Raw genomic sequence first — 13,108 nt, forward strand, 5'->3', positions numbered from 1 at the left:
TATCCTAGTAAGAGCACCAGTGGAAGGGGAAGCTCTGGGTCCTGCTAAGACTGAACCCCCAGTGAACTAGACTGGTGGGGGGAGGGCGGCAATGGGGGGAGGGTTGGGAGGGGAACACCCATAAGGAAGGGGAGGGGGGAGGGGGATGTTTGCCCGGATACCGGGAAAGGGAATAACACTCGAAATGTATATAAGAAATACTCAAGTTAATAAAAAAAAAAAGATTCCACTCTGTGTATTTACAGGTTGTTATGGATGTTCTTAAGGGATGGACGTGTACAGGACTTTGTATGTCTAGGTGGGCAATTATATCTTATCAATTGGATCAGAGGTTATTGTGTTGTGTGTTCTTTCATGTGCAGATTTAAGCGTGAGAGAGTGTGTGGCGGCTAAAAACACTGGACTGTCATGGAGTTGAGATGTGTGTTTAAGACAAGACATCTAGCAGATATCTTGGGGCACTGTGGTGCTGGACATAGTGGGGGATAAAAGACATCATTTTGCTTTTATGATTATACAACAACACCAGAGGGTTTTTAGAGCTTTAGAATCAATGGTCCTTTGCACACTCTTGCCATGGAAAAGACCTATAAGGTCTTGAAGCAAAGCCATGCTGTCTACATCAGACAGGTACCCACCATTTCCAAAGTGGATCCTGGTGTGCTAGTATAGCTAAGAAAGACTGAGCTGCCAGCTTAGTGTAAGTCACTTTGCAACAGTAACTACATACTTTGATCTAGATGCCATATCGATTCCTAAGTTTGAGGAAGAGGGCACAATAATAATTTGGTACATTGTGGAAATAGTACATTCCAGATCAAAATGAGTAAATTCAGGAGCATGAGCAAGTTACACAGGCAGATGCTCAGGTATTCCATTATTTAGTCACACCAATGTGTAAACATTAGGTGGCTACCAGAGGAGAAACAGAAGGAGATACTAGGGCACAGTTTGGGATGACATGACTTGTTATGTTTGCAAGGTGACAGAGGCCTCTTGTGAATTAGTCTGGCCCAGTGCTGTAATGGAAGGTTGAAAGGATGCCCTGTATAGTCAGTTTTGTTACAAGCTTCGAGGAAAGAGGGAAGTAGCCTAAGGTAAGACTGCATGAACATTCCTTGGGCGTAGCTGACCAATCAGGGACCTGTAAAAAGCAATACTGAAAGAGTGGACGAGAAGATAGGAGGACATTATGCAGAAGGACTTGTCGGCATCAGCATGAAGAGTGTGGCTTTGTGTCTCTTAGAAATATCTTCTAGAGCACCTCTCCAAGCACTGATTCAATAAACAATAAAGATTGCTCACCTAGAGTGAAAAGTAGCCAGCTTCCACTCCAGCCAGGATGCAGGGAGACAGAACAGATTAATATAATGCACTCGACTTCCAAAGGAACAGTCCGTGATTCCTGTAGCAATATCCTCTTGTGGTGTAACTCTTGTGGTACACTATATTTATTTTCTTTAGTATTGGTAGTCATTGTCAAATAATTATTAGTGTGACTGTTTAATATTTATCTGCTGTGTCCCCCTGTATCCTGGCTGTGTGGCATTCTGTTCTGGGGTCTATTATGTGAGCCTCAGGGAAGCTGGCTGCTTTTCACCCTAGTTAGGCGAGGAAAGAACAGGCGAGAAAGAAAGAGTACATATGTGCTAATCCTAGGTAGAGAAAGTGTTGGATGCACATGAGCAAATAAGGTCACTGTGGCCCAAACATTCCTTTAAAAGGAGGTTGTCCTCTTACAAAGCCACAGAGTAGCCATCAAATCTGCCAAATCAAATGTCATGTCTTTCCTGGTAAGTTTTGTTAGTTTTCTAACAGTGTGGCCTAATAGCGACGGTCCAGCGTGGAATCAGGCCTCAACTGCATCATCAAGGTCCTTCATTCCCTGCCAGCCAGGAAAGGTTGATGGCATTCGATTCTGTAATCTTGACAGTTTTAATAGTTACTGTTTTCTACAATGCATCCCAGTTAGGAGTAATGTTTTCTCTCAATCGGATTAAGGACGGGCATTTTGGATAACACCATCGTAGAAATGAAGCAGACTCAGCGTCCTAAAAAACACCAAATACGTTCACTTCTATCGTTCCTGGTGATGTGAATTTCAGCCCTGTAATTAAGCCAATGAGAGTCCTGGGTGATAGTCAGCTTTTTTTTAAAAGTACCACATTGCAAGTATTACTTACAAAACATTCAGTGAACTTATTTACTCTGTCCATATTAATAACTTATAGATTCCATTTTGCAAAAGTATAGGTAGTTTGACATTACTCTTACGTATTTTGATACTGAAAATGTCCTGAATGTTGTTGAAAGCTGCTTCAAGCAGACTTCTGTGATCTTTTGTCACATCTCCATCATCTCTGAGTGCTCCCTTACTGTGTGAGTGTGTGTGTGTGTGTGTGTAAGTTTGTGTGTATGTGTGTGAATGTCTATGAGTGTGTGTATAAAAGTGTGAGCATGTGAGTATGTGTGTGAATGTGTGTGTATGTGTGAGTGCGTGTGTGTGTGTATGTGTGTGACGTCTATGAGAGTGTGTATAAAAGTGTGAGCATGTGAGTATGTTTGTGAATGTGTGTGTATATGTGTGTGTGTGAGTGTGTGTGTGTGTGTGTGTGTGTGCGCGCGCGCACGCACACGATTCGTTCACATGCATGTGCTTCCGGTCTTATTCTGGAAACTAAGTCTCCCAAGAACTCTGGATCCTGTTTGGAAACTTCAAGTCTGATTGGCTATGCTCATGGCTGATGTCAGGCTCTGAGAGTGGAAAGATTAAACATAGAAATACATCTAGGGGCTGGGGATTTAGCTCAGAGGTAGAGCGCTTGCCTAGCAAGCCCAAGGCCCTGGGTTCAGTCCCCAGCTCCGGAAAAAAAAAAAAAGAAATACATTTAGGTGTTCTAATTCCACTCTTACGCTGTATCTATTTTGTATTTGTATATCATTTATTCATGTGCATTCAAAACTTTAAATCCAAATAAAAAACTCAAATTTTAACCCACTTTTTTTAAATTTATATATTTCTAAGTAGATCTCTGATAGTGATGAGCCTTTGACATTTTTCTCAAGTATTTATTTTTCTATCCAATTTTTTGCAATTTATCTGGTGTCCACACCCAGCAAATGCTTCAAGCTGAGCTGCTATTGCACCATCCAGAACCATGAGTATTCACTCCACTCCACCAGGGAAACTGTTTACATTAAGTAGGCGCCAATCCCATGTGCACACTCCTGCCTGTCTTAGTCAGCTTATGGAAAAGAGAAAGAGAAGAGAAACAGATCCATAGTCAAAAGCCAAAGAAATATCACACTACTAATCACAGAAATGGACATATAGTCCCTAGAAGTTCTAAGATAATCCATTTCTTTACACAAAAGTGAGATTTGCTCTTGAAAAAGAAGTTACACTCGTGAGTGTGAGGTTAAGTCTGATAAATTAAGACCAATGGAATAAAAAGTGTTGCATAACCATTTGTCTATAGTCCTTAAGTCTGTCTGAGCATAAAGGAAAAGGGTTATCTTTGAAGTTTTGTGGTCAGATTTAAAATGCAAATAAAATATCCGGAGGACAGAAATCTAAGGAAAATTTGAGCATGAAGTTAGTAAAGCTACGTACAGTGACTGCTGGTTGACTTCAACCAGTATCCAGGTTAGTCTCCAAAACTTCGAGAGAATACTGTACGCTCCAAATTAAGACATGTACCTTGTCCTTTATTGTCATCGATGGTTGGTTTTTGGTTTTGTTTTGTATTTTTAGGTTTGGGGGTGCTTCTCGATTTGCCTGTCTATCATCTATCGCTAGCGTATTTATTTCTGCAGCGCTTAAACTCTTTAAGAAAAGGGCTCCTCTGATCTTTCTGTTTGCCAGTATCGGAAGGCCCAGGACTGTTCTTATATACTAGTAAATGAGCACACTTGAAATAGAGAAGCAGGTGAAGGGTGATGTATCACGGTTAACTTTGAACTCTCTTCTGCCCTTCTCTACCTTGTTGAGATAAAAACACTCGTTTACTCCAGCAGCTGAAATCCTTCGCACAACGAGCTCCAGATGGCAGGTTGGATCAAGTCCCTGCTAGCGGAACATTTCAACGGCACTGGACCCTGCAAAGACAGGTTTCAGGGAGCTTACTGCGGTACCATCTGCCGGAAGACGAAAGTCCTTTTAGGATAGCAACCACCCTGGAAATCGAAAGCACCAGCCACAGTTGCCACCCACTCTGGTGCCTGGGGACTCAGAGAGCCCCAAGCTGGAGATCACTAGGAGCAAGCTTGGGCGTGTCTCGAGCCAGGAAGTTTCTGATTGGCTCTTTGTGGCAAACTACTAGGCTGAGAGCTAAAGAGGTAGGAGGGGAGCGGTTTATAGAGGGAGTGAACACCTTAACTAAACAGAGCGGGGCAGGTGGGTTTGACCGTGGTTTCTGGGCGTTTGCGCAAGAAGCCACGCGCACTAGTAAACCGGGGCCTCCCGAGGCAGCCGTTTCATAACGCCCATAATCACAAAGAACTCAAGGACCTTTTGCACTAATTCTGGCAGCTTCCTGTGGCTCTACGCTCTGAGTGTTGAAACTGTTTGGATGATGCCTTGCGATACCTCAGCCCTAGCGCGACATCCTCTGCGAAAGGCTTTTGCAGATTGAGACCCTAACAGGCGCCGAGGAACCCGATGAAAGGCGCCTAGGGCAATCCCGATTTTTGGTATAACTATGCCGCAGCTTTACTTTCCATTAAAAGAAAACTACTACATAAAGTACGATGTGGACCAAGAGATGCAGACATAGTTAAAAATTAAGAAATATGTTCCCAGAAGGTGAATGGGTTTCACCTTGTTCTGATTTTTAATTAGACGCCACTTAATACACTTCTACAAATTAAATGTACAATAGGTAAGAACTTTATACACACCTCTCTGTACGTATTTCTGTCACATTGCACATGAGCGGTTTTACGAGTTTCTTGGGAGCTGTGATCCAGGCTTGAAGGGATCTCAAGGCAAGCGGGTTTCTCTAGGTTGGTGCCCTGAAGGCACCAGGCGCGTCCAGCTTGGCCCGGAGCCGCCTACCCAGGCTCCAGTCTAAGCCCGGACAGCTCGGACACCAGCCTGGAACCCGCTCCTCCCCCATTACCCGCACTCTTGCCGTCTGGGAGGTGACACCCTCAGGAGTCGAATTACAGCCCCGCAATTAACATATGAATTTCCAGAACTGACTGGAGGGACTAGGGGGAAATTTTTTTTTTTTTTTTCAGAGCCGGAGCTGGAGTCCTCTGCACACAGTAACTTTTCTCTGGGTGTAAAAACTCTTTGATTGGCTCCTCGCACGCGCCTGCCCGCCCCCTTCTTTGACTGAGCAGACACGCGACTGGCGCAAGGAGGGGGCTGGGAGGGGAGCCGGGGGAGATACACTGGCGCGTGCCGCTTTTTAAAGGGGCGCAGCGCCTTCAGCAACCGGAGAAGCTTCGTTGCACGCGACCTGGTGTGCGATCTCCGAGTGAGAGGGGGAGGGTGAGAGGAGAAAAAAAAAATCAGACCTTGCAGAAGAGACTAGGAAGGTTTTTGTTGTTGTTGTTCGGGGCTTTCCCCCTTCGTTGAACTGGGTTGCCAGCACCTCCTCTAACAAGGCACCTCCGAGCCAGTGCATTGCGATGTCCCGCCTGCTGCATGCAGAAGAGTGGGCTGAGGTAAAAGAGTTGGGGGACCACCATCGCCATCCCCAGCCGCACCACATCCCTCAGCTGACGCCACAGCCACCTGCTACCCTACAGGCGAGAGACCATCCGGTCTACCCGGCAGAACTGTCCCTCCTGGATAGCACCGACCCACGCGCCTGGCTGACTCCCACTTTGCAGGGCCTCTGCACGGCACGCGCCGCCCAGTATCTGCTGCATTCTCCCGAGCTGGGTGCCTCCGAGGCCGCGGCGCCCGGGGACGAGGCTGACGGCCAGGGTGAGCTGGTAAGGAGAAGCGGCTGCGGCGGCCTCAGCAAGAGCCCCGGGCCGGTGAAAGTGCGGGAACAACTGTGCAAGCTGAAGGGCGGGGTTGTAGTAGACGAGCTGGGCTGCAGCCGCCAGCGAGCCCCTTCCAGCAAACAGGTGAATGGGGTACAGAAGCAAAGGCGACTGGCAGCAAACGCAAGGGAGCGGCGCAGGATGCACGGGCTGAACCACGCCTTCGACCAGCTGCGCAACGTTATCCCGTCCTTCAACAACGACAAGAAGCTGTCCAAATATGAGACCCTGCAGATGGCCCAGATCTACATCAACGCCCTGTCGGAGTTGCTGCAGACTCCCAGTGTCGGAGAGCAGCCACCGCCGCCAGCAGCCTCCTGCAAAAATGACCACCATCACCTTCGCGCAGCCGCCTCTTATGAAGGAGGAGCAGGCGCCTCTGCGGTAGCTGGGGCTCAGCCAGCCCCGGGAGGGGGCCCGAGACCCACCCCGCCTGGAGCTTGCCGGACTCGCTTCTCCACCCCAGCTTCCTCCGGGGGTTATTCAGTGCAGCTGGACGCTTTGCACTTTCCAGCTTTCGAGGACCGGGCCCTAACAGCGATGATGGCACAGAAGGACCTGTCGCCTTCGCTGCCCGGGGGCATCCTGCAGCCAGTACCGGAGGACAGCAGCAAAACATCTCCCAGGTCCCACAGAAGTGACGGAGAGTTTTCCCCCCACTCTCATTACAGTGACTCTGACGAGGCCAGTTAGGAAGACAACAGCACCCTGAAAACTGAGACAACCAAAAGCCCTTCCCAGCGCGCGGGGAAGTCCCGCGACAAATATCCCTTCCACCACCCTTTAATTTTTGCTCTACGTGATCTTTGTTAGCAACGATGTGACTTCGGAGGGCTGCGGCTCTTCCAAACCCCTTCCTCCTACCTTCTGCTTCCTCTGTATATAGATTCAGTGTCATTATATGTACCTTTACATGTCATCGTCCCATAGTCCGTGCTGCCAATATGCTGCTAAAATGTCGTATCTCTGTCTCTGGTCTGGGTTTCACTTAATTTTATACCTTGGGCGTTCATCCTGGTGTGTTGCGCTCACTCACTCGTAAGGGAGTTAGTCTTCGAAGTTGTTTCCCCAAGCGCATTCGGTGCTTAACTGAACACGAACTATTGAGTTGTTAAAATGCATGGGACAGATAAGAGAATCTGTAGAGCTTAAACACCGAGTGTGTCTAGCGGACCCAGAACACGCACTTCATCACTGGCTGCTGTGCCGCCTTGAAGAAACTCAACTGCCAATTGCAGACCAACTTTTGATTTTAAAAATAGCCACTCGTAATCCTTAAACTCTTTGCAAATGTTTGTTTTTGCAAATGAAAATTAAAAAAACATGTAGTGTCAAAGGCATTTGGTCAATTTTATTTTGCTTTGTTAACATTAGAAAAGTTATTTATTATCGCGTATTTGGACCCATTTCTACTTATTTGCTTTTTTTTTTTTTACATTTTCTACTCGAGATCATTTTATTTTGATTTAGCAAATCCAGTTGCCATTGATTTATGTATGTATGCTCTTTACAAATGATAAAATAAACTTGAAAAAACCACCTTTTAGTTGTCACGTGTTCTATTCCAGTAAAATATTTAAAAAATAATAATTTGTAAGTGACGGTGTAGAAATTATGAGACTTGCTGTTTCGACGACTGTTGCAAACCTATTACCTTCCAGTAGCATCGGATGCACAATAAATTGTGAGATCAAATGTACCCAGCTTTGCATCATGGCTTGCCTTTGGGTGGCCAGGATCTCTGTGTCCTTACTTCTAGAGTCAACAATCTCCAGGAGAAGCCAGTGCTCTCTGTCTCCATGGCTCTGGTCCATGATGGTTAATATCATAGAAATACCTGTTTACACTCAACAAAAAATATCTGGAAACTTTCAGGTACACAACTCATGATCTATAGGGGAGAGGTATCTACAAGAGAAGAGGGGACAATGGTAAAGGACTTGAGGGGAAGGATAGGTTGGCAACCATTGTTTCAACATAAGAAGCTAGAAGACTAGATACTTGCTTTACTATTGCTGGCCGCCAGTGAGGTATTTTTTTCTTTTCAAGCTCACTTCTTCCAACTCAAAACTAGCATTTGCCTTTAATTTTCCCCCAGAACAAAACAGTCAAGTACATTCTTAAGAGAACTTAAGAGACCTATGACGCTCACCCCAGGTGTCCACATGGGGTAGAAATCTATTCTGGGATCCCAGGACCAGAGATCTTAGGAAAGCTAATGCAAAGTGTGTGGAGAAGAGAAATCGGAACTTTTGCAATGCATTTGATTGATTAATTTAGGTGAAGTACTGTTCATTAAACTCAAGTCTCCAAAATACTCTGCCCAGTAAACATCTCTGAATTTGAGGGGTGCGCTATAAGCAAATTCATTGCCTTCTTTGTCATAATTAAATGAAGGTACCCCACAAAATAAGAGGCGTTAGTTTACTAGGTTTTGTATCCTACTCTGTCATCACTTTAGTAGGAAAACTAAATTCACAGATTGCAGCTGAAAAAAAAAAGTGCTTGCCCAGGAAGCAAAGGTTTTCCTCCATTGTGGAAGAATTGCAGAACTCTTGCTGGCCACTTAAGGTATGGTAACATTCTGTTGAAGCCTGTCCAGGAAAGTTCAGCAGTTCTCCCAGCTCTCTGGGAGAAGTGCAAGGTGCAAGGTGGTTAGGGCCACTTTCCGGGAAAGGAACAGTGTCCCTGCCCATAGATAACCCACAAAGACAAGCACTGGGAATCTTTATATTGCTGAAAAGCATAACAAAAAACAAAAAGAAAAAAAGTAAAAAAAATTGCTTTGTTTTCTCTTAATAAGCCAACCAGATAAAAAACAGATGTGAAGGACAAGATACAACTTTTCCGTATTTTCATTTATTTGGCTAAAGGTGGTCTTCCCTATGTGTCAGGGTGGGGGTGGTGGCTGATATTCTTTTATATGCTGGAAATATGAAAAAGGAAAGTGGGAAGTCCTTTTGCTTCCAGAGAAAACAACCAACATTTAAAACCACTCATGTGTACTTTGTGTTAACCAAGGAGGAAAAAGATTCCATCAACATCATTTTCGTTGACTCCGAGAAAATAGAAACAGCTCCGGAACACCCTCCTTCACAGCGTTTACAGACAAGGAAACGGCAGCCAATCGTACAGAGAATACCACTATCCATGGTTACTCTGATGTTTCTGATCACCCGATCAGGGAGCCCGCTGGCAAATTTCCTCTTCAGCAAAATGAATGGTGGGGAGTTGTTTCTGTCTAAAGGTAGTTCCAAATGGGCTTTTGCTGCCACGATGAGCAGAACTTCCACTTCACCTCTCTGAGTGAGGAAGTCTTGTTTGCTTCTTAGGAGGGAAACAAACATTCGAGAATTTCAAATTTTAACTCTTTATTATGTTGATGGAAAAGCAACGGAAAATTCTTCTGGCTCATCCAGATGAGAACAAAGTCAGACTATTTTGTGGCAAATTGTGTGCTCAGAGTTTAAATTAAAACTTTAACCTCTTCTCTTCATCCCATTTCTTTCTTTTTCCACATTTCTCTCTCTCTCTCTCTCTCTCTCTCTCTCTCTCTCTCTCTCTCTCTCTCTCTTTCTTTTTTTAATGCTGGCATTTCTTTGAAAGAGATCCACTCCAAGGTCCAGCAATGAAGTTTGCATAACAAACGTTTGGCAGCCCCCTCTCTCACACCCCATTAACAAGCTGTAACATATAGCTGCAGGTTGCTATAATCTCATTAATATTTTGGAAACTTGAATATTGAGTATTTCTGAGCGCTCATTCCCCATATGCCAGACCACTCCTGCCATGCTGACTGGTTCCTTTCTCTCCATTATTAGCAATTAGCTTCTACCTTCCAAAGTCAGATCCAAGTATCTAAGATACTACCAAAGGCATCAACTCTGTATGCAAGTTAGGCATGCTTAATATCACCCAAACAAACAAAGAGTCAGCACTTCTTAAAATAATGAAGATAGATAAATCGGGTTAGTTCTTTGGGACACTGCTGGTGTTTTCCAGAGTTTTCTATACTTTAAGCAGCTTGTTTTATATTCTGTCTTTGCCCTCAGCCAACCAACATTTTTATTTGTTGGGGGTTTTGGCTCACCACACTTTTGGAAAGTTATTTGATTTCACGGGGAGCTGAAGGAAGATTGTTTTTGGCAACGGACAAGTTTAACACGTTCTTCATGGGGCATTGCGAATGGCAGATCTATCAGAAAGGGAGGGGGAATAACTTCCCCATCGTGAACCAGCAGGAGATCAGAGCTTTCCTGAGGTCTTTCTATTGATTTTAAAGATTTAAAACTGAGCCCCAACGTTATAATTTTATTGAAGAGTGTCGTGGAATATAAATCTCCTCTGTTAACTTAGAAGTTCAAGAAAGGAAAGGAAAGAAACGGAGCCACTTGCCAGCTACAACCTAGACAGAGCTCTTGCTAGTGAGAGGTGAAGACCACGGGCAAGGACGGGTAGTAGCTGAAATGTTTGCAGTTCTTTCCCTGCGAAGGCTCAGGACACGGGTCAGAGAGGGCGACGAGTCACCCCTTTCCTTCTCGGCTCCTGACTGGAAAAGGCAAAAGGGAGCGGAGAATGGGTTAAATCCCAGGACGCAGGGGAGAGGCAGGGGAGGAGAGAAGTCGGAGGAAGATAAAGGAAAGGACAGGAACCAAGAAGCGTGGGGGTAGTTTGCCGTAATGTGAGTGTTTCTTAATTAGAGAGCGGCTGACAATAGAGGGGCTGGCAGAGACTCCTGGCCCCGGTGCGGAGCGTCTGGAGCGGAGCACGCGCTGTCAGCTGGTGAGCGCACTCGCTTTCAGGCCGCTCCCCGGGGAGCTGCGCGGCCACATTTAACACCGTCGTCACCCTCCCCGGCCTCCTCAACCTCGGCCTCCTCCTCGCAGACAGCCTTGCTAGGCCCCCCACCGGCAAAGTTTACAGAAGCCAGAGCCTCTCGCCGCCCCCCACCCCCCGCACTCGCCCGGGCCCCTCTGGTCCCCAGCTGCGCAGCGGGAGCCGCCACTGCCCACTGCACCTCCCCGCAACCAACCGCCCCTCCAGAAAAGGAGCTTGCTAAACTCAGAGCCAAGCAAAGCCTAGGGGAGGGGATGAGGACGGCGGCAGCAGCGGGAGAGCAAGGGGGCTGCGGCACCTGAAGCAGTGAACCAGCAAGGATCGGGAAGCCAGCGCATCCCGCGCGGGTGGGGACCAGAAGCCCATCAGTCGCCTAGCGTAGAGCTCCGCCTGCTTGGAGATGTAGTCTCCTTTCCACCTCAAGATAAGATTTCCTAGGTCTGCGCTACTCGGAACCGTTTTAAAAATATCCTGAGTTTAAAGGCCAGTAAAAAAAAGACCTGTGTCTGTGGATGCTGTCTTCCACTTGTCAATCACACGCCCCTCACTCATCTCTCCTTTGCTTTTTAAGAAGAATGAAGGGCACGCGGATTTTAGGTTCCTCTACACCAGGTCAGCCCTGCCTTTTTGGGTCCCAGTTGGACTTCTGTGTCAAATCTCAAGGGAGGCAGGGCCTAGTCTACAAGTTCACTCTTTCCACCAAGACTAGAGGTTCCTCCACCTGAAGACAGACCAAGGGAAAATACGGAATCTCTTTAAAAGTCACGATTCTGATTGTAGAGTCAAGGTATCTGATGAAGGAGGCTAGAAGTCCTTCTGAGTTGCTGTCCTGAGAGCCACTCCTTCCTCTTGGGGGTTGTGGGTGGGGGCTGGTTGCTTGTTTAGGTCCTGTAGAAAGCTCTCCAGAGCTAGCCCAACTTCCGGCTTTCTACCAACTCTTGAAACTTCGTGTTCCAAGTAGGAGCTAGGATTACAAGGGATCCTGCGTTCCTCAGGCCCCATGTGACACAGCAAATACGGAGCACGCATCCTTCTTTCTGTTTTAGGAGGGATCTGGGCCCTAGCTGTCAGGGCAGGTTTTTTTCTTTTACCATAATGTCAGATGTTTCAGAAAACCAGCAAGCAGATAAGATTTCTTTTCCTGAAAAAAAATTTTTTTTATCCCAAGACACATTGATTCAGTTGGGGGTGGGGGGGGACCGTAAGTCTGCATTTCCTGGTTCCTGTGGTGAATCGGATACCAGCAGATAACTCCTAGAGCACAGACAGTCCAGTCTCCAACGGACTCCTTGGCATTGCCTGTTTATGACCTGAGCCTAAACGTTTCTCTTTACTCCATTTACACCTGTTAGTGTCCCCCTACCCAACCCACGGGGAGAAACAACCTGGCTTCTGGATCTCCAGCATTGTTTTCAGGCTGTGGGGGCTGGGGCAAGTGTCTGCAGGGGGATGGCAACAGCCTCTGAAGGATAAAGGCACTGGTACAGGAGCACTCATTTCGCTCTTGACTAACAGGAGAGGGATAGGACAGGGATAGGAGAAGGAAGTTAAAGTCATAATCATGATGCTCGTAAAAGCCAGGAATAAGAATTTGCTCAGGCTAAACAAACTATGAACAGGTACGTGAAGCAGGGCTACCAGGAAGTCCTTTGCTTAAATGGGTAGACTAAGGTCCCATTGCTTTGTGATAACTACAGTCAGAACATAGAGTCATCAATGTTGATGGAAGGATTAGCCACTATGATAACTGAGAAAGCAGTCCTTTGTGTTGACAATCATAATCAGAAAATACACAGAGTACCAGTCTTTATAAAAGGCTAGTGTCTAAGGAAAACGCAATTTCCTTTGGTGACTAGTTCTTCTACTTCCCAAATCTGAGTAACTATTTCTTAAGCAAGCTTCTTCTCTACTTCTTCCTCTTCTCATCAGTGAGCCGAATTCAGAAGACAGCGATATAACAAAGGAAGTAGCAAGTGAGACACACACACACACACACACACACACACACACACACACACACACACACTAAAGTAGACCTTTTCAGTTTTAGAATACTTCAGAATTTAGTAATACCCCCAGAACTAACAAGGAAAAGTTTTAGCCTTTAGGGCAGGCTGGTATAGTAGACATTTTCTGTCAATCACCAGACTGTTTAATTTGCTGTTCTGTATGGACCCAATATACATGTTTCATTGCTTCCTTCCAAGAGAGTTGAGATCTTGAGTGGCTTAAAGGCACTTGAAGGCAGTAGAGCCAGCCTTCAGAAATCAAC

General features: G+C 46.0%; 1 protein-coding gene and 1 long non-coding RNA gene across 2 annotated transcripts; one reads left to right on the forward strand and one right to left on the reverse strand.

Annotated features, from left to right (window-relative positions):
• Positions 1-2,953: 2,953 nt before the first annotated feature.
• LOC120102494 (uncharacterized) lies at positions 2,954-4,439 on the reverse strand. The gene is made up of 3 exons (XR_015686019.1): positions 4,374-4,439; positions 3,983-4,098; positions 2,954-3,245 (listed from the first exon to the last, which is right to left on the reverse strand). It is a non-coding gene; the product is annotated as an uncharacterized LOC120102494 (long non-coding RNA).
• A 1,002-nt stretch (positions 4,440-5,441) lies between these two features.
• Positions 5,442-7,539, forward strand: Atoh1 (atonal bHLH transcription factor 1). Its single transcript, NM_001109238.1, is given in 1 exon segment — positions 5,442-7,539. A coding segment is annotated over 1 exon segment (1,056 nt). The 5' UTR covers positions 5,442-5,637; the 3' UTR covers positions 6,694-7,539.
• The last annotated feature ends 5,569 nt before the right edge of the window (positions 7,540-13,108 follow it).

Source organism: Rattus norvegicus, chromosome 4, assembly GCF_021556685.1.
Source record: "Rattus norvegicus strain SHRSP/BbbUtx chromosome 4, alternate assembly SHRSP_T2T, whole genome shotgun sequence".
Taxonomy (NCBI): domain Eukaryota; kingdom Metazoa; phylum Chordata; class Mammalia; order Rodentia; family Muridae; genus Rattus; species Rattus norvegicus.